Source organism: Haliotis rubra, unplaced genomic scaffold, assembly GCF_003918875.1.
Source record: "Haliotis rubra isolate DU_JTF1 unplaced genomic scaffold, ASM391887v1 Scf177, whole genome shotgun sequence".
In the NCBI taxonomy this organism is placed as follows: domain Eukaryota; kingdom Metazoa; phylum Mollusca; class Gastropoda; order Lepetellida; family Haliotidae; genus Haliotis; species Haliotis rubra.
This window is the reverse complement of record NW_025765747.1, coordinates 663,142-686,334: the sequence shown is the minus strand read 5'-3', so window position 1 is coordinate 686,334 and position 23,193 is coordinate 663,142. Positions and strand designations below refer to the sequence as shown.

General features: G+C 42.7%; 1 protein-coding gene across 2 annotated transcripts; it reads right to left on the bottom strand.

The window, feature by feature from the left end:
* Positions 1–4,943: 4,943 nt before the first annotated feature.
* On the bottom strand, positions 4,944–17,271 carry LOC124273139 (inhibin beta A chain-like). 2 transcript variants are annotated; one of them, XM_046708355.1, is made up of 2 exons: positions 16,909–17,271; positions 4,944–12,783 (listed from the first exon to the last, which is right to left on the bottom strand). In XM_046708355.1, exons 1-2 carry the CDS (start codon positions 17,213–17,215, stop codon positions 11,873–11,875), a joined length of 1,218 nt encoding a protein of 405 aa, XP_046564311.1. In that variant the 5' UTR covers positions 17,216–17,271; the 3' UTR covers positions 4,944–11,872. The 2 variants fall into 2 exon arrangements, with proteins under 2 accessions (XP_046564311.1, XP_046564312.1); XM_046708356.1 differs by having other exon boundaries at positions 16,918–17,271.
* Positions 17,272–23,193: the final 5,922 nt, after the last annotated feature.

Genomic DNA, 23,193 nt, shown 5'->3' with positions numbered 1-23,193 from the left:
TAGCCTCATAGTAATGCACACACTGCTGCCAGCACGATACACATCTAGCCTCATAGTAATGCACACACTGCTGCCAGCACGATACACATCTAGCCTCATAGTAATGCACACACTGCTGCCATAGTAATGCAGCACGATACACATCTAGCCTCATAGTAATGCACACACTGCTGCCAGCACGATACACATCTAGCCTCATAGTAATGCACACACTGCTGCCAGCACGATACACATCTAGCCTCATAGTAATGCAATACACTGCTGCCAGCACGATACACATCTAGCCTCATAGTAATGCACACACTGCTGCCAGCACGATACACATCTAGCCCTCATAGTAATGCACACACTGCTGCCACACATCACATAGCCTCATAGTAATGCACACACTGTAATGCACATAGCTACTGCTGCCAGCACGATACACATCTAGCCTCATAGTAATGCACACACTGCTAGCACGATACACATCTAGCCTCATTGTAATGCACTGCTGCCAGCACGATACACATCTAGCCTCATAGTAATGCACACACTGCTGCCACTGCTTAGCCTACATCTAGCCTCATTGTAATGCACACGCTGCACGATACACATCTAGCCTCATAGTAATGCACACACTGCTGCCATACACATCTAGCCTCAGTAATGCACACACTGCTGCCAGCGCGATACGCATCTAGCCTCATGGTAATGCACACACTGCTGCCAGCGATACACATCTAGCCTCATAGTAATGCACACACTGCTGCCAGCACGATACACATCTAGCCTCATAGTAATGCACACACTGCTGCCAGCACGATACACATCTAGCCTCATAGTAATGCACACACTGCTGCCAGCACGATACACATCTAGCCTCATAGTAATGCACACACTGCTGCCAGCACGATACACATCTAGCCTCATAGTAATGCACACACTGCTGCCAGCACGATACACATCTAGCCTCTAGTAATGCACACACCTCATATACACATCTAGCCTCATAGTAATGCACACTGCTGCCAGCACGATACACATCTAGCCTCATTGTAATGCACACACTGCTGCCAGCACGATACATCTAGCCTCATCAGCACACTGCTACCAGCACGATACACATCTAGCCTCATTGTAATGCACACACTGCTGCCAGCACGATACATCTAGCCTCATTGTAATGCACACACTGCTACCAGCACGATACACATCTAGCCTCATACGTAATGCACACACGTGTCTGCTGCCAGCACGATACACATCTAGCCTCATAGTAATGCACACACTGCTGCCAGCACGATACATCTAGCCTCATAGTGTAATGCTGCTAGCATACATCTAGCCTCTGCTGCCAGCACGATACACATCTAGCCAGCACGATACACATCTAGCCTCATAGTAATGCACTACACTGCTGCCAGCACGATACACATCTAGCCTCATTGTAATGCACACACTGCTGCCAGCACGATACACATCTAGCCTCATAGTAATGCACACACTGCTGCCAGCACGATACACATCTAGCCTCATAGTAATGCACACACTGCTGCCAGCACGATACACATCTAGCCTCATAGTAATGCACATCTACACATCTAGCCTCATAGTAATGCACACACTGCTGCCAGCACGATACACATCTAGCCTCATAGTAATGCACACACTGCTGCCAGCACGATGCATCATTGTAATGCACACATCTAGCCTCATAGTAGTGCACACACACTGCTGCCAGCACGATACACATCTAGCACGATACACGATCTAGCCTCATAGTAATGCACACACTGCTGCCAGCACGATACACATCTAGCCTCATTGTAATGCACACACTGCTGCCAGCACGATACACATCTAGCCTCATTGTAATGCACACACTGCTGCCAGCACGATACACATCTAGCCTCATAGTAATGCACACACTGCTGCCAGCACGATACACATCTAGCCTCATAGTAATGCACACACTGCTGCCAGCACGATACACATCTAGCCTCATAATGTAATGCACACACTGCTGCCAGCACGATACACATCTAGCCTCATAGTAATGCACACACTGCTGCCAGCACGATACACATCTAGCATACACATCTAGCCTCTTTGTAATACTGCTGCCAGCACGATACACATCTAGCCTCATTGTAATGCACACACTGCTGCCAGCACGATACACATAGCCTCATAGTAATGCACACACTGCTGCCAGCACGATACACATCTAGCCTCATTGTAATGCACACACTGCTACTGCCAGCACGATACACATCTAGCCTCATTGTAATGCACACACTGCTACCAGCACGATACACATCTAGCCTCATAGTAATGCACACACTGCTGCCAGCACGATACACATCTAGCCTCATTGTAATGCACACACTGCTGCCAGCACGATACACATCTAGCCTCATAGTAATGCACACACTGCTGCCAGCACGATACACATCTAGCCTCATAGTAATGCACACACTGCTGCCAGCACGATACACATCTAGCCTCATAGTAATGCACACACTGCTGCCAGCACGATACACATCTAGCCTCATAGTAATGCACACACTACTGCCATCGTGGGATAGAAATACACATGTGTTAAGTTTCTCATTTAGTTGAGTATATAACTGTTCTGTTTTTTGGTTAGATCATGTTTTCCTTTTGCCAATCCAGACGTATGCCCACTTGTATCATGCATCAGCTGAACAGACACCCGGGCCCCACTCAGACACATGGTTCTGATTCCACGCCGACCATACTCGCGGAAGTATAATCCGCCGTTTAATACTATGTAGCTGGAATATTGCACATAAATACATACATATTGCAATGAATAGTCCAACGCAAACAATACGGAATATTCATGAGCAGAGATATAAACATATCTAAACAATGTAAGGTGCTTGGAAAGGCAGCGTCCTTCACCTCCTACACAACACATAAACGTCATAATGACCATACTCGATTGTCCGCCGAGTTGAATGAAAAATATAAAACAGCGGTGGCATTTCTATGAATAAAGCACTGAAAACCGCTCCACTTTAACGACAAACGAGTTATAGTTTGGTTTGCAGGTGAGGACATAGTGCGGAGGTAGATTGAGTGAGTGAGTGAGTGAGTGAATGAGTGGGTGAGTGAGTGAGTGAGTGAGAAGATGTGTGAGTGAGATTTTCAGTCGCTTTAAGCGTCCCCATGCGGTCAATCGAACCCAAGTCTTCTGCGTTACAAGCTGACGCTTTAACCAGTGGCCTACCCCACCGCTCCTGCGGAGGTAGTCAGAGTGTATAAATCTCTGCTTAAAACAGGGTCTATTTTACCTTCTGACAATATCGTTAGCGTTTGTTTATGAATTAATTACTCTGAAACAGTGGTGACACCAGGTGTTCGCGGAATGGTGAGCGTATCCTGCCCCACCACCGATCACAAACAGACGAAGAAGTAAACACAGTAACACCTTGTACAGGTAAATGTAAGAAATTACAGATGACATATTTTTTCTCTGATGGGTAAAATTTTGAAATATCCGCCACATGTTAGCTATACACACGTTAAGGTTTCCGTGAAACCGTTGGCGTCGTAGCCTTAATCGAACAACTTCTGAGCAGAAGTTGACGCTCATTTATGGTCGGCTGTGTACCTTTATGTGTAGTGAGTTGTTGTCATTGTCAGTGGCAGCAAATTGGTGTCGGTAAAATGTCGAGATTTACCTTCCCTGGTTGGTTCAACCATGAGTCTTAATCGTTCATGAAGGTTCGGGACACAACAGTTTCAAGATAGCTAGATTTACAGTTCAGAGTGGATAGCTGTCAAAAACGCCGAATTTTTGACAATTGACAACGCTGACACCGGCACCTGAACCCCTGTGACGATCGTAAACAATTGTTTGTTGTTTGTTTGTTGTTCAGCGCCGCACTCATAGGTGCAATTGCTGCTGCTAGTATTCAATCCATTTTCCTCGATTCTTTTATTTTTATTTAAAAACTTCGTGTTTTAACAAGGGGTGGTGGGGTAGCCTAGTGGTTAAAGTGTTGGCTCGGCACACCGAAGACCCGGGTTCGAATCCCCACATGGGTACAATGTGTGGAGCCCATTTCTGGTGTCCCCCGCCGCGATGTTGCTGGAATATTGCTAAAATCGGCGCAAAACCAAACTCAGCCAGTCGTGTTTGAACATGATGTATTATCTATTCAATTATTTATTCATTGGTGATTCGAACCTACGATCATGGAAACAACGATTTATTGAACAATGGATCAGTCCGCACCCCACTGCTTTGTATTTCAGGGACACCACAGTGTTTCTGGCTGTGCGAGCGTCTGAGACAGTGAGTGAATGTTACTTTCCCCCGCACGTTTACATCACGATCTATCCATTCAATACAGAGTTCATTAGTGACATCTCTCGAAGAGCTGTCTTGTGAAGATCCGGGCAAGAATTCGTCTTCGTAAGGGACGACCAATGGGTGGTCAGCTGGTTGACCAGTTTGATGCATGTCATCGTATCCCATTTGCTTATCTCGATGCTCATGATGTCAGTCACTGGATTATCTGGTCTTGACTCGATTATGAACTGGTGGCCGCCATATGGCTGGAATACTGATGAGTCCGGCGTTAAACAACAAACACTTAATCATGAATAGAAGCTGGTTCCCTCAGTGTTGTTCACGAGGAGTGGGTGGGTCAGTGGGTGGTGTTCACAATCCGGCAGTCTGTACTGGCCATTACAGGCTCTGTGTCCAGGTTGAATGCATGCCGTGTAACCCAGACGAAGTGGATCATGGGACCAATCACTTGTTTGTCTGGTCCAGGCTTGATAACTTTCTGATCGCCTTCATATTACTGAGTGCGGCTTTAAACACCAAAACATTAAACCCACGAAAACAAATACAGTGGGCAGTGAATAATGTTTTCTGTGGAATAGACGAATATATATTAATTGAAAATAAACAAATCTGGACAGAGGAAATACAATAATTTTATTTTCTATAGGCTGACAAATATAAAAAAACAAGTTCATAACATGGGCATGAACAATCTTTTCTTTTTCTCAACAATGAAACCATGACGCTTAGCATGTTAATAACTGTCATTGCTGCATTTCTACAACATACACTGTATATCTGATGTGAGATAACGACAAGTAGCTACGTCGTGCGCCTCACACGCCTCATACCACGTTCACGTCGTGCTGATTTCATTAACGTTCCTGAACTCTTGAACACTTAGGACTAAAGACAATTTCAACAACCGCAAAACTAAATATACCAGTATCCTCTTTAGGAAGGGCGAGCACACAGACAACTGACAGTTGACCATTGTAAAATAAATGTAGAGAGGTATTTTCAAACTATTTGAGCAATAAAACACATTGCCAAATACAGTCACGACGAGCATGTTTTACATGCAAAACATAATATGTATTGTCAGCATTATACATCATCTATACGGGGACCGAGTCCGTCAAATAAATGCAACATTGTATAACATCCACGTATGCCCCTAAACATACAAATCAATAGATCAATCTACTGATATGTTGATCAATATGTCCATATACTATTTTACCACGGCTGTATTCATATCTATCAAAACTGATGGAACAAACGAACAATTGAACTTATTAATCTGGACTAAAATGTATGGAAACTAAGTAGCAAACTTTCAGATCGACTTAAATACGTTTTAGGAATCTTCTTTTAGCAGAGATATGTCACGATGATAGAAACTGTTCACTTGCGTTGAATATGATGCTTAACAGAAAGACGGAGTGAACATGGGAACCCTGAAGAAACTGCTACTCACAACAGTTACAAGATACAAAGAGTTGTCTTCCGCTCAAGTCATTCTTCACCCCAATACTGATTTTAAAGGGGCACTGAACTCGAGCACACTGGCAGCCTAGGCTAATTTGATTGATCTCCCTTAGCAAAATTACCAGTTTCCAATTGTTCCGCTTTTGTCATGTAAACCAATGTAACTGTTATTTATTAAAAGAAATATAGATATAATTACCCAGGTATAAGAACTTGTGGCACCGACCTCTTAAACAATTCGGTAACTTTGTCAGCATTATTAGTTCAGTGTGTACTTTCACCTGTTGAGAAAGATACGTTATCTTACGTCAGATGTATTACCTCATTACAATTATAGTATAGTTTCGCGTTTTCCGGATTTTTTCACTAATGCATTCTTAAATATTTATTGATACTTTCCCATACATTTCTCAGTTCATCAAAAAAGTGAAGTGAAATGTTATTCTCATAGGTTTCTAGACGGATTCCGGTCCAGAAACCCCAAGAAACCAAAATGAGAAGGTATTCGGACGTTTAGAGAACGGAAACATGTCTTTGCATGTTGTGCACTTAATGGCATTATCAATTGTGAAGACTAAATGGCACTCTGTTCCTGATCATAACGTGACATCATGTAACCGGTAGTAATGTTATTGGTCATAACGTGACATCATATAATCGGAAGTAATGTTCCTAATCATAACGTGACATCATATAATCGGAAGTAATGTTCCTGATCATAACGTGACATCATGTAACCGGAAGTAATGTTATTGGTCATAACGTGACATCATATAATCGGAAGTAATGTTCCTGATCATAACGTGACATCATGTAACCGGAAGTAATGTTCCTGATCATAACGTGACATCATATAATCGAAAGTAATGTTCCTGATCATAACGTGACATCATGTAACCGGAAGTAATGTTATTGGTCATAACGTGACGTTATATAATCGAAAGTAATGTTCCTGATCATAACGTGACGTCATATAACCGGAAGTAATGTTCCTGATCATAACACGACATCATGTAACCGGAAGTAATGTTCCTGATCATAACTCGACGTCGTATAATCGAAAGTAATGTTCCTGATCATAACGTGACATCATGTAACCGGAAGTAAAGTTCCTGGTCATAACGTGACGTCATTTAATCGAAAGTAATGTTTCTGATCATAACGTGACATCATGTAACCGGAAGTAATGTTCCTGATCATAACGTGACGTCATTTAATCGAAAGTAATGTTTCTGATCATAACGTGACATCATGTAACCGGAAGTAATGTTCCTGATCATAACGTGACATCATGTAACCGGAAGTAATATTCCTGATCATAACGTGACATAATTTAACCGGAAGTAATGTTCCTGATCATAACGTAACATCATGTAACCGGAAGTAAGGTGATACGTGATGGAAGTCTCCCTGCCATCTATCCTAATGGGACTATGTGATCTACTTAACACACTCACAAGAAGAAAATTGAGGTATTTCTGTTATAATGATAAAATGTTCAGCATAGCACGTGATATAATTATGATTAATGATATATTTTGATTTATAATATATTTTTATGATTTATGACGTTGACGAGTTAGGTGACTTTGCACACTAAGATGTATACATAAGCTGTCGAATTAACTTGCTTTACAAATTCATGCGTTATTTGATTGTTCTGCAGGGATACGCGACCACTTTATTCTTAACAAAGGCCATGCTATTTCACATCATCAAATCGTCTTGTCAAACCGAGATCCCCCAACGATAACATCATAACTACCATATTCAAATTAATCGGAAAACTGACATTTTTACTTGATTTGATCTTACACGTATTGCGATTAGATCCCTGTGAGTAGAGGGCCCTAAACATATAACATTGTCAGATACGATCTTACACGTATTGTGATTAGATCCCTGTGAGTAGAGGGCCCTAGACATATAACATTGTCAGATACGATCTTACACGTATTGTGATTAGATCCCTGTAAGTAGAGGGCCCTAGACATATAACATTGTCAGATACGATCTTACACGTATTGTGATTAGATCCCTGTGAGTAGAGGGCCCTAGACATATAACATTGTCAGATACGATCTTACACGTATTGTGATTAGATCCCTGTGAGTAGAGGGCCCTAAACATATAACATTGTCAGATACGATCTTACACGTATTGTGATTAGATCCCTGTGAGTAGAGGGCCCTAAACATATAACATTGTCAGATACGATCTTACACGTATTGTGATTAGATCCCTGTGAGTAGAGGGCCCTAAACATATAACATTGTCAGATACGATCTTACACGTATTGTGATTAGATCCCTGTGAGTAGAGGGCCCTAAACATATAACATTGTCAGATACGATCTTACACGTATTGTGATTAGATCCCTGTGAGTAGAGGGACCTAAACATATAACATTGTCAGATACGATCTTACACGTATTGTGATTAGATCCCTGTGAGTAGAGGGCCCTAAACATATAACATTGTCAGATACGATCTTACACGTATTGTGATTAGATCCCTGTGAGTAGAGGGCCCTAAACATATAACATTGTCAGATACGATCTTACACGTATTGTGATTAGATCCCTGTGAGTAGAGGGCCCTAAACATATAACATTGTCAGATACGATCTTACACGTATTGTGATTAGATCCTGTGAGTAGAGGGCCCTAAACATATAACATTGTCAGATACGATCTTACACGTATTGTGATTAGATCCCTGTGAGTAGAGGGCCCTAAACATATAACATTGTCAGATACGATCTTACACGTATTGTGATTAGATCCCTGTGAGTAGAGGGCCCTAAACATATAACATTGTCAGATACGATCTTACACGTATTGTGATTAGATCCCTGTGAGTAGAGGGACCTAGACATATAACATTGTCAGATACGATCTTACACGTATTGTGATTAGATCCCTGTGAGTAGAGGGCCCTAAACATATAACATTGTCAGATACGATCTTACACGTATTGTGATTAGATCCCTGTGAGTAGAGGGCCCTAAACATATAACATTGTCAGATACGATCTTACACGTATTGTGATTAGATCCCTGTGAGTAGAGGGCCCTAGACATATAACATTGTCAGATACGATCTTACACGTATTGTGATTAGATCCCTGTGAGTAGAGGGCCCTAGACATATAACATTGTCAGATACGATCTTACACGTATTGTGATTAGATCCCTGTGAGTAGAGGGCCCTAGACATATAACACTGTCAGATACGCGTGTAGAGAATCGAACCCGGGTTTTCGGCGTGACAAGCGAACGTGTGGACTAGGGCCGGTGTTACCAGTCAGGGGTGCATCTTTCGTATAAGCAAACCATGTTTTTTTTTCACTTGTGAGTTTGTGTGTAACATCTTAAAGTTCATTGTTGAATTGACTATTGTTTCACTTTCACTGTCTGGGGCATCGCCAACGCTTCACAGATTCGTTTACTCGTGTTCCCAAAGTGCCCATGAATACATACGGTTGCTAGCTGCTATTTTTAACCAACGAATCAAGAAACGGCCTTGTTTTAGCGTTTGCTTTGACCAATGAACGCAGATGTGGCAGCATGCCTCGTGCACAGAGTTGACAGTCACTCGGCAAACTCCTTCAATGTTAGACAACGCTGAGTTGGCACAATTGTCCGACGCGGATTAGGCCCCTTAGACTTGCTGGACAGATCGACGGGTGTACCTACTGCATAACGACCCATGTATTCATGGATGAACCTGACCAAACCTCTGTAGCTCTGACGATGATCCCGATATCATGAAAACTTACTTATCATAAAACAAAGTAACAACGTAGTCATAATACTTTTAGGTATTCAAGTGGTTATTGCTGACACAATACACTTTTACAAATACACATAGTATTGTAACAAAAATATTTAGAAACAGCTATGTGCTTCTTCGGGAAGATTAGAATGCGCCTCCTTTTGTTGCCAAAGGTGCGGTTACCATTGACAATGTGTATTTCCATTAATGAAAACAGATAAGGTCTAGAAAATAGTTTCCCTCAGGTTTAATGGAAAATGTTCCTTGCTCATTTCAAAGAAATATATGTCTTTAAGGCAGTGACTGAAATAATATGTTGTTCCTACCACAGATTCCAGGTTCACTACGAATATCAACAGAAATGTTCAGTGATATGTGGCCTCTGACTAACTGTACAGATACAACACCAGACAGAAGCGGCAAGTCATAACAAAGGGTTCAGTATAGGCATAACTGTCTGCATCTAAAGAACAAAACTGTTTTTAAAATTCTTTTTCTCTCAGCAATATCCCAGCTATGTAGTTGCGGACTGTCGAGTCTGGATCAATGATTTATATCGTGAACAATGATCGGGGTTACACAGATGCACATATTGTACAATCTGACCACCCAACACATCAGGTCGCCTGTTACACAGACTCCGTATTCCCCGGAGCTGGCTAAACACTGTTAATTATGTAATGATAATAAATACATGTGTAATACAACTACACACGGAATGATGTTCATGGATATCACAGAGTACAACGAGGTAAGCCAAAAATACACATATTAATGATAGGCAAATATCTCCTCAAGGACACAATACGAGGTGAGATGAACACGGGCGTCAAACATGTTTCGCTTCTGTCTCTGTCAGGCATATATTCTATGACGGGGTTGGAAGGTAGGCAAGGATTCCAATCAACTTCCACATAAATGTGCTTGCGTACTTTCACCTTACCTTCAAGATAATACTGGCACTCTCAGATTTAAACCCTTTCACTTATCTGGTATTTTATTAAAACATTTACACCAGCTATCATCGACCTCAACTTGGCAACGTGATATTACTACAGTTTTAACAGCCATATACTATCGGAAACAACTTAGCAGAGATAAAATTAACCTAAAGTGGCATTTGCATTTTTACGCCCTAATGACAAACGTACTACACTTATGAACTGATTTAACTTGAAAGTAACATCAAATGGGTCTTGTGTAGATACAGAGCAAAAAGCAAAAACACAGTCAGGTCGAAGACTTTCTCATAGAGAAACAAATTTAGATGCCCATTAAAATCTTTCAATTGCATCACATCTTGCTGTTATAAGTGAAACACAACCTTAAAATGTTGCTTTGCTTTTCAAATATGTTCTGAACAATACTATAAAACATGCAGCATACCTCCCTATTCATACCTCGTCTTTCTTTCTCTCACTAGCCAACTTGAAAAGTCATCGAGATATCCCAGATGCAGATCTATCCTCATCAAGCACTCTACCATTCATTACCACAGGACACAACCCCGCCATGATACCATCGAGTGATGTACGAGTATACATTCGAGCAAACTTCCTCTTCCTCCACGTCCCCAAACGTCATCAGCTCGTCTTCAGTGTGTGATGACAACGAAGGACGATATCGACAGTGGATGCTTACCACCATAAATACAGTGTCTGTCAATAACAATAACATAAATAACAGCATATTTCACATATTCTACAGATGTTTACATGCACATTGTCTCCTCCCTTGTTTCTTCTTCTTTCCTACAACGAAACCTGAGACAACCTTACGTGCTAGATACTGACACCGGCAACATCAACACACTTCACAATGGCAAAAACAGAGATAGCGATATTTCATCACGCTGAGGAGGATGAGTCTCATGTGTATGCCTGGTTGTCAATGCCAAGGACAGTCATAAAACATTGGTAGCAGAGGAATTGCCCTCTAGCCATGCGCCATATTTGGACGAACATCATTGCTTACGTGATCAGCTATAGTATCTAGGTATTCCCGCTCCAATCGCATGGAACCTTTCTGGTCCGAGTACCATATTCCAGGGAGCCACAAGGTCACGGTCACCGAACTAGTAGCAGTAATGTAAATATATGACGTCATCTGTGGCGTCATCTGATATTGGAGCCTAGGACACGGTAAACATTTCGACGACACATCTTGGTTTGGCGCCATTTGGCACCTACTCGAGTCGAAGGTTTTTTTGTGGCTGAAACTCATGGTGTGTCCTGTTGCGGGTAGATAACGGGCGGGCCCTCAACGTATTAATACCGTAATGTTAAACATATCTACCTGCATTACCGACAGTCACAGTTTCTCACAACTAGATCTTGCAATTCTGCACGTACTAAGTCATGATTTTCGTTAAAGAGCCATACACTCAGTGGTGAAGTTTCAACAGCACGGCATTTACCTTTCCTAGATTTTCTACCACGTGACCGTTTGTTCCGGTTCCGGTTTCGGCCTCTCCGCCGCCGCCGGTTCCGGTTGCGACGCATTCTGGGACATCTGCCGATACACCTTGAGGCTTCGTATCCACCTGGCGTCACAATGGCATCGTCTAGTTCCATATCACTAAACTCTACATATGTTGACATCCTACAGCATCTGCTGCTTGTGATTGTTCCATTCCTATAAATGAGATCGGAAGGGTTACATGACAACGAACGCTTCCGTCTATCAAAGCTCTTATACCGCTGCTCTATTATCATGAAAGGAAGTCTTTGAGTTGACACCGTAGGGGGGTAGTTTCTTGGAGTACCACAGCCTCGTTTTCGACCCATTGCTTTTGACTTCCTTCCGTGCTTACCTCCCTTTTTACCCTTATTCCGCCTCTTCTTATTTTTCTTACACTTCCTCTTGGGCATCTGGGGAAGCATGAGCCTTGTTTTCTTATTACAACGTTTACACTCAACTCGCAGTATGATTGTACTGTTGTGGCTCATTTCTAGATTACGAACAAGTGAAATTGGTAAACTGATTCGAAACCAGTCCGTGCTTTGTATCCTTGTTCGAAGTTCCGCGATGACTTTATCGTCTTTGGAACTATTATTGTAAACACTGATTCGAATCATTTTCCCTTTTCTCTTCCTCCTCGCTTGTCTCTTTTTCTCCTTCTGCCAGACATGGATCCACAAATTGACCCGTGTCACCACGGAAACTTGATCTCCTTTAGATTTTTTAATGGTAAATTTCAGTAGGTTTTTGCCTGGAAATAACAAGAAATGCGACTCTTATATTGTATAAATCAAATTAAGATGACAAAAAGTTACTTGCTTACACGCCAAAGAAGGTGAATAAAGTGGGAGGGTACTGATACAAGTACAAGATTAAGGTACTTACACAGGTACAAGATGAAGGTACTGATACAGGTACAAGATGAAGGTAAACGATATACAGGTACACGATATACAGGTATAAGATAAAGGTACGTACACAAGTAAAAGATGAAGGTACTGATACAGGTACAAGATGAAGGAACTGATACAGGTACAAGATGAAGGTACTTACACAGGTACACGATGATGGTATTGATACAGGTACACGATGATGGTATTGATACAGGTACACGATGCAGGTACTGATACAGGTACACGTACACGATGATGGTATTGATACAGGTACACGATGATGGTATTGATACAGGTACACGATGATGGTACAGGTACACGATGAAGGTACTGATACAGGTACAAGATAAAAATACTGATACAGGTACAAGATGAAGGTACTGATAAAGGTACAAGATGAAGGTACTGATACGGGTACAAGATGAAGGTACTGATACAGGTGCATGAAGAAGGTATTGATACATGTACACGATGAAGGTACTGAAACAGGTACAAGATGAAGGTACTGATACAGGTGCATGATGAAGGTTTTTGATGCAGGTAAAAGATAAAGGGACTGTTGCAGGTTCAACATGAAGGTACTGATAGAGGAACGAGATAAAGATACTCATACACGTACACGATGAAGGTACACATGCAGGTACAACATGAGAGTACTAATACAGGTAGACGATAAAAGTACTGTTATAGGTACACGATGTAGGCTACTGATAACTGTACACGATGAAGTTACTGGTACAGTTACACGATGAAGGTACTGATACAGGTACACGATGAAGGTACTGATACAGTTACACGATGAAGGTAAACGATATACAGGTACACGATGAAGGTACTGGTACAGGTACAAGATGAAGGTAAACGATATACAGGTACACGGTGAAGGTATTGATACAGGTACAAGATGAAGGTAAACGATATACAGGTACACGATGAAGGTGCTGATACAGGTACACGATGAAGGTACTGATACAGGTACAAGATGAAGGTACTGCAACGGGTACAAGATGAAGGTATTGATACAGGTACACGATGAAGGTATTGATACAGGTACACGATGAAGTTACTGATACAGGTACACGATGAAGGCACTGATACTGATACGAGATGAAGGTACTGATACAGGTACAAGATGAAGGTATTGATACAGGTACACGATGAAGTTACTGATACAGGTACACGATGAAGGTACTGATACAGGTACAAGATGAAGGTAAACGATATACAGGTACACGATGAAGGTAAACGATATACAGGTACACGATGAAGGTACTGATACAGGTACAAGATGAAGGTAAACGATATACAGGTACAAGATGAAGGTAAACGATATACAGGTACACGATGAAGGTACTGATACAGGTACAAGTTGAAGGTAAACGATATACAGGTACACGATGAAGGTACTGATACAGGTACAAGATGAAGGTGTTGATACAGGTACACGATGATTGTATTGATACAGGTACAAGATGAAGGTATTGATACAGGTACACGATGAAGGTATTGATACAGGTACACGATGATGGTACTGATACAGGTACACGATGATGGTATGGATACAGGTACACGATGAAGGTATTGATACAGGTACACGATGAAGGTATTGATACAGGTACACGATGAAGGTATTGATACAGGTACACGATGATGGTATTGATACAGGTACACGATGAAGGTATTGATACAGGTACACGATGAAGGTATTGACACAGGTACACGATGATGGTACTGATACAGGTACACGATGATGGTACTGATACAGGTACACGATGAAGGTATTGATACAGGTACATGATGATAGTATTGATACAGGTACACGATAAAGGTATTGATACAGGTACACGATGATGGTATTGATACAGGTACACGATGATGGTACTGATACAGGTACACGATGATGGTATTGATACAGGTACACGATGATGGTATTGATACATTTACAAGATTTCTCGATTATGATATATTTTGATACGGATATACATTAAAGGTACACATAAACACACAGAATATCCGATACACGTGCTGATTGTTTTCAGGGTACATATAATGATACATATGCATGATACAGTTACTTTGGAGAGAACTATAGTCTTGGAGAGAAGCTGTGGAGATAGTTGAGTACATGTAATAGGTACAAGATGTACTCAGTACAGGGCGAGAGAGATTCACACTCCATTTCGACAAATATAACATTTCAGATATTAATTCAAACAATATACGTTTAAAACCATTTTATCTTTAAAGAAAAAATGATATTGGTTGAATAGTAAGCAAAGGAGTTAATTTAATTGTCGTTTTCGTATCAGCACAGTATCTACAACTAATGAGACAGGTACTTTAAGGACAGTCGGGCAAGTTGACCAATTCATGATACATAGCTCCAGCATGGGCTGGGCCTGAGGCTGAATGTTTCTTTAGCAAGCAGCCCAACTACGCCAATCAGGAAACAGGGAAACATGGACGGCCAATCCGGATCGATGTGCCCGAGACCGAATAACTCGGACCAGTCTCGTGAGAAGGATTATGTGGGATTATAGGCAGACTATGTTTAGAACTGACTCACTTATCCATATTTCTCTTCAAGACGATTGTTACGTGCTATTACCATTAAAGAAATCTATCTTATAAAATATTACATATCACTAAATGGGATTGAGCGAATTTGTGATGTTATAATTGACGTTTGTGGTTTATGAAGCAAATAATATGACGTTCTCAGGAGACAGAAGGAAATTAATAATGGTGAATTATCTCACTGCTTGTTAGCATTGGACCGTCCGCTCATCGACTCAGCCTAATTTGTAATAATACAAGATTAATTGTCAAGAAATAAAGTGACCCCGTTAACCCAATCATATTGTTCCGTCCGGTTTATTACATGTCCGTAATAAAGAATACGAAATAATGTCTGTTTAACTCTATAGAAACACCCAAACAGCAGGGATTCCGCACTTCCGTGTTTCTGAAATATCAGGGGGCGGTGGGGTAGCCTAGTGGTTAAAACGTTCGTTCGTCACGACGAAGACCCGGGTTCGATTCCCCACATGGGTACAATGTGTATCACCTGCAGTGATATTGCTGGAATATTGCTAAAATAACAGGATTCACATTAACGGAGGTTTGGACTAACGGGATAATGACGACGATGTTTTTACTCGAAATGTGGATTTCTGAATAAAGGAGGTTCGCTTTAAGGAGAATCTCGCCTCGTTGACCATTGCTACATTCATTTACACATATTCATGAAATAATCCAAATATCCCTACATGGGTTCAACATGTGAAGCCCATTTGTGGTGTCCCCCGCCGTGATATTGCTGGAATATTGCTAAAAACGGCGTAAAACTCAACTCACTCACTCATTTAATCCAAATACATTTTCGCTATTGCACAACACTGGGGACACCCAAAGTAGCTGTGAGTAAGGCAGCCTGAAATACCAGATGACGAGGTCAGTGTTGCAATAGCATCGCCATTATCAATATTTGCCAGCGGGCGGTACGAGCACCATTGGCTGTTTACACATGCATCGTTACTACAGGCAGGACAAACATGCCTTGTGGGCGTATTAATAGATTGTATGTAATATGGTTCAATGGCTAATTTGTCAGCCAATTTGTCTGAATCTAGTTCGGAAAGTGTTAAATTGAAACTAATGACACAGTCCGCGTTTAATTTCTGTGCTAAGCGTAAAACATACATAAAGATACAATGTCGATGTTTAATGACGCCAGTAATGAGGCGACGTGACCTGGTGGTTAAACCGTTCGCTCTCCATGCCGAAGAACTGGGTTTGATTCCTACATGACCTATTTCTGGTGTCTGCTTGAACATTGCTACAAGCGGTGTAGAACTATACTCAGTCACTAATGATATTTGCGAGAACTTAGTGAACGATGACGATGATGGTGATGATGATGGTGATGATGATGGTGATGCTGATGATGGTGATAAGAATAATGAAGACAACAAGAGGCTTACCCAGCTCACCTGGCGAGTGGGAAATAACAAACTGGGTGTGAGATGTAACTTTTCCCTCCCGTGTGTTTTCCGGCTCTGGGTCGGATGGGACCACTCGGACCCCGGAAGTGTTCCCTCTGTGTTTGGCAATCTCTCGATGGATCTTGTCCTTTAAAACCTCCAGATAAAACTTGTCTTGTAACGACGTGTTTCTTGGTATTCCGTTCACTAAACCAGGGGGTAAGGCGACATTGGCAGAAATTTCTTGATACATCAAAGTTCCCACCAGCCAAACTAGTGACACCCAAATGGTGTGGATTCGTAACATTGCCGCGGCGACCAGGAAGGGACAATGTGGGCCCACGAGGACTAAATCACCTTCGACTCGAACTGAAAACAGAAGCGGAAATTAGAACCTAAACATCACCGCTTTAACAATATATCCGACTTTACTGAAGATCGGGTGGACAAAATGGCTGCAAATATAAACACAGTAAACAACGGTTATGACGAACTTAAAGGGACCACTGACTTTAGTTCGTTATAACCATAGTCCGCTAACATATACATTGGCCGGGACAAACACTTCTTAGTATACGTCGGTTCGTTTCAAGGGTGTTCGCATTGAACGCAGTGTGCTATCTAGAACATTGTCTCTGTCCGGTTTATTATACTCGAAGAATTGTCAAATGGCTGAAAAGTACAGGCACGCATTGCCAGGATCAATGACTAAATAAAACCTATTGTGACCTGTTTGTGTGTCGTTCTACTATCACAGCGTGGTTCGATTCTGTCAAAATCTGACTGAGGTTTGTTTGCTCCAGCTGAACTGTGACCATGATGCAAGCATGATGCATCACTGGTTGGGACTTAAACCCCGACACATAAACCAGTAAACGATAGGACAGTCCTGTTGAATAGCGAGTCACCTTTGAAGCCCTGAGTTTTACATCCCATCTATGTACAACATTTACTCCGATGACAGTCCGTCGTGATTTTGGTCAAATGCAACTTGAAATACAGAAGCACATGACGTAATATTTGTTAGTTTACGATTACCTTAACAACAATATGCAGGAATATACTCAAGAAAATGAAACATAATCAATTTGTAGCAGAAGGTAAATAGCAATCACACCTGTTAATTTGGATTCTTATAGGATAATGATCTAGTCGCGCCCAGCAAACTGAGACAATGTCGATGTGTGACGCCAAGCTCGAGAAGTGTCAAACATAAAACTAAACTATGCACCAAGACGTCTGTAGTCGTCGACAAATGCCCACACAGCAGCTGAAGCATTTCCTGAAAAGTTCATATAAGCAGATTTAATTCTGTGTCCTTTCCGGTTATAACTGAACGTTCTGTCTGATTACCGCATCATCAACTTATCAAGGGAATCGATATAACCCTTCTCGTCACTTCGGATGCTGTGTATGAAGTTGATATACAGGCATCCATGAACAGACAACTAATGTTTTCAGCGAAAGCTCTACCAAGGGAACATTTTACAACATTAGAGACTTGGTATATTTCACTAACTTTCAATAACACTTAAGTCACATGGTTAGCCATTTATCCGCAATATAACATATCTGATTTGAAACGTTTAACGCCAAACTTCAGCTACATGACATAGATCCAAGATAAATAAATATGCTTACAGTCCAAAATGTACATCCCACAAGAAACTAGTGTTTTATCCAATGTTCGTACAACCATGAAGATGGTCCCACAATCAGAGTTAAATACAAACGCAAATCAAACACAACTGAGAGTCGAATGTCTAGTCCCACCTTGAAACCATCCAGTTATCAATATCGACGCATTCTCCCCGCCGTTGTCGATGCAGTCAGTGGAGTTCCCGTTGTTACTGTTGATTATGTAGTGTCAAAAGATAGCACTGATACCGCCCACACCGCGGTGAGAGATTGGTTGTAGTGAAGCATCTCTTCATCTCGGTCAGCTGCTGAGAGTACCAGCATCACCCACACTTGGACAGAACGTTTTACAATACCTCCCATCCTCACTGCTAAATTGGTTGTTTCATATGACAAAGAACTATTGATATATCGGCTCTTTCCTGACTCTTAACCCGTACACGTTAAACATGCTGGTTTAATCTCTAAGAGTCAGGAACCTACAACCGGTTGATTGGCTGACTGTACCAGAGAGGCATCGCCATCTCTTTAGTGATTAGCCACTAGAATATCCAAATCTGAAGCTGATGTGTGTTAGGAGGTAGCAATTCCCCTTTCCTAGGTGTTTCAATTATATTCCATTATTTTAGTCCTGCTCAATGTGGGAAGAAAGCCCGAAGTAATGATATATACTTTTGGACGATCATCATTTTGGCGAAACCCTCAAGCACAAGTATAGAACTCACCAAGAAACTTAGTCCTTGCATTCGAGCCGCACCAGTGCACCCCGCACATCCTGAATGACTGACTGACTGAGTTTAGTTTTACGCCGATTTTAGCAATATTCCAGCATCATCACGGCGGGGGACACCAGAAATGGGCTTCACACATTGTGCCCATGTGGGGATTCGAACCCGGGTCTTCGTCGTGACGACGTGCCAACGCTTTAATCATTAGGCTACCCCACCGCCCCACATCCCGAATGATTATAAGCGAGACTCTTTATGCTTTGTAGGGCAAACATGACCAGCTCATGAATTAGATGAACTAGCAAGTGCATGTGGTTTTATGCCGTTTTGACAGGCATCCAGTTATATGACGGTATGCCAACTGAATGATGAAGGCAAGCCCGATTTATCACACTCACGGTTATGGTAAAGACAACCTTTAAAACAAAATAGGGACGGATGACTTAAAGAAAGACGCTCTACACATTTCAAAATGTATTTGTGAAGGGTTGATAAACTTTCCCAGCAATACAGTAATTGTGTACAGGGGAAGCGACTGAAGGGGTGTACACAGCACACGGCATTATGGGGGAATTCTTCAACTAATTGGCTCCCCCGTCCTCAATATCCGGGAGTAACGGTATTTAGTTATACGTCATACCGACATGGATCACCATTGTGAAGTTGATAACTATTTAATGTGTAGTATTTCAGCTATACCACGACGAGAGTTATGCTCAATCATCCTATCTTTAAACACCGTGTCGCCACTCAACAATCCCCTGACATTCTTTATCGATAGTTGCATGCGCACCCACGCACCCACGCACCCGCCCAACCAGTGGATTCTGTTTCTCCAACTGATCTACCATGGCGTGAATCTTACGTGACGTTGTAGACTTTGTGTGGATAAGCTGGATAATCCCACTGGCTGAACCCTGAGAGTGGCTGTTCGTGGGGGAGGAACCTTTACCACTGGACCAAGCTGTGGATAAAGACACACGGCCGTTTTCCCGTAGGCAGTTGGATTACAGATGGACCCACACACATTCAAATATACGTCGCCTCTCACAGTTCTGACTAGACAACATCCATAGCTTGTGAGAACAGTGATTTGGTTCTTTACTTTTCGACAAACATTACCACGACCGGCGTCACTGTGCCACTAGCGCCCCCTCTTAAATAAAGATGACCAATGTACTGTAGATATACTGCAAGTTCAAAAAGGCGTTAAACCCCTGGCATGTCGCTTGCTATCTAGTTTGCTGATGGGTGTCATGATCACAGCATATAGTCTTGTCGCCAGCACACGAAGTCTAACCGACTGAGCCACCGCCGCCACCACAACAACATGGAAGTCTGACAACTAGTAGTCCAGATCCTGCCCTGACTGCAACACTGCACGGGTTGGATGGTTGGTTTATTGTTTCACGCCGCGCTCAGCAGTATTCCAGCTATATGGCGGCGGGCTGTAAATAATCGAATCTGGACCAGATAATCCAGTGATCAACAGCATGATCATCGATCCTTCTGCACAGGGAACTCTAGTTCCTGATACAACTGCCCCACCCCATCCCCCTGTCACAAATAGGGATCAGCTGTTTCTTGCAGGACTAATTATGAAAGACGCACTAAGAATTACTGGAACCAGTACGTGTTCCTGTGGGGTTTTCAGACTTGGTCTGTGATCATTCAGCTGACAATAAATAGACGTCGACACAAGGAATACATGTAGTTGAAATCGATATATCGTATGTCTCGAAACACTCATGCATCGACATTTCAGTGATCTGACCACGTGACGTACAATGAAACAAACGTAAATCGATATTAAACATTGATTTATTATTCTGGAAATATTCAAGTTTCAAGATAGAAGCTAATTCGGGTCACGTCATGGCTTGCAGTTAATGGTCATATTTCCATATAAACGACTGGAAGTCATTGATCCCCAGGTCAGCGAGTGTTTAGCGGTACCACCAGTGCACATCAGTACAGTAAGGCCTCAGCTTCGACAACCTACTGAAGCTGCTCTCCCTTGGGGGAAGCAATATACTTACAAGTGATAAAATATATTCATTTGATGCTGCGCTGGCAAGAGACATGTAGTAGATAAGGACACATAGTAACAACATGGCTAGACATATCTATGGTTTGTTCAAGTGTTTTCTCTCACGTACACGTGTCTCAGCTTCCAGGAATAATATATCGTTAATCATAAAGATTCGAGTCGGTAAATAGACGGAGATATTACCTAAAGTGGCTGCAACTACCACCCATATTATATTTGGTTTCCGATCAGATGGTGCGGCTGTCTGGTCCATGGCGGCAATGACCATTCTCCAGCTCCATACATCACGGCTGTAATGAACTCGGGGATATCAGGAGCTTCCCGATCCATGGAATCATGTCTGTAACCTTCTCTATGAATGAAAGGTCTTCACGCTGAGATGGACATTAACCGGCCCGGCAGTACAGCCATTACCGGCCCTTTATCATGTACGACTGGTAAAGTGAAAGTAAATTCACACAGTCAGTATTGACTCTTGCAGTCGACTTGCTTCAGTATAGAAGTTGCCTCGCCAATACACGCCTTGGCTCTCTCAACAGAAGTTGCCTCGCCAATACACGCCTTGGCCCTCTCAACAGATGTTGCCTCGCCAATACACGCCTTGGCTCTCTCAACAGATGTTGCCTCGCCAACACACGCCTTGGCTCTCTCAACAGATGTTGCCTCGCCAACACACGCCTTGGCTCTCTCAAACAGATGTTGCCTCGCCAATACACCTTGGCCCTTGTTGCCTCGGCCTCTCTCAACAGATGTTGCCTCGCCAACACACGCCTTGGCTCTCTCAACAGAAGTTGCCTCGCCAATACACGCCTTGGCTCCCTCAACACGCCTTGGCTCTCTCAACAGAAGTTGCCTCGCCAATACACGCCTTGGCTCTCTCAACAGATGTTGCCTCGCCAACACACGCCTTGGCTCTCAACAGATGTTGCCTCGCCAACACACGCCTTGGCTCTCTCAAACAGATGTTGCCTCGCCAATACACGCCTTGGCCCTCTCAACAGATGTTGCCTCGCCAATACACGCCTTGGCTCTCAACAGATGTTGCCTCGCCAACAGGCTCTCAACAGATGTTGCCTCGCCAACACACGCCTTGGCTCTCTCAACAGATGTTGCCTCGCCAACACACGCCTTGGCTCTCTCAAACAGATGTTGCCTCGCCAATACACGCCTTGGCCCTCTCAACAGATGTTGCCTCGCCAACACACGCCTTGGCTCTCTCAACAGATGTTGCCTCGCCAACACACGCCTTGGCTCTCTCAACAGAAGTTGCCTCGCCAATACACGCCTTGGCTCCAACAGATGTTGCCTCGCCAACACGCGCCTTGGCTCTCTCAACAGATGTTGCCTCGCCAATACACGCCTTGGCCCTCTCAACAGATGCTGCCTCGCCAATACACGCCTTGGCTCTCTCAACAGATGTTGCCTCGCCAATACACGCCTTGGCTCTCTCAACAGATGTTGCCTCGCCAATACACGCCTTGGCTCTCTCAACAGAAGTTGCCTCCCCAAATACACGCCTTGGCTCTCTCAACAGATGTTGCCTCGCCAATACACGCCTTGGCACGATGTTGGCTCCCAACAACAGATGTTGCCTCGCCAACACACGCCTTGGCTCTCTCAACAGAAGTTGCCTCGCCAACACACACCTTGGCTCCCTCAACAGAAGCTGGTTCTGCAGTATACACCATGGCCTAGATTTTCGAAGCTCTCTTAGCGCTAAGATAGTCGTAAGTGATTGTTCAGGTATGGCACTTACGATTATCTTAGCGCTGAGAGAGCTTCGAAAATCTAGGCCCAGGCATTTACATACGACTCGTTTACAATACACTGAACATGCTGACGAGCTGGAACAGCGTTCAAGAAGGAAAC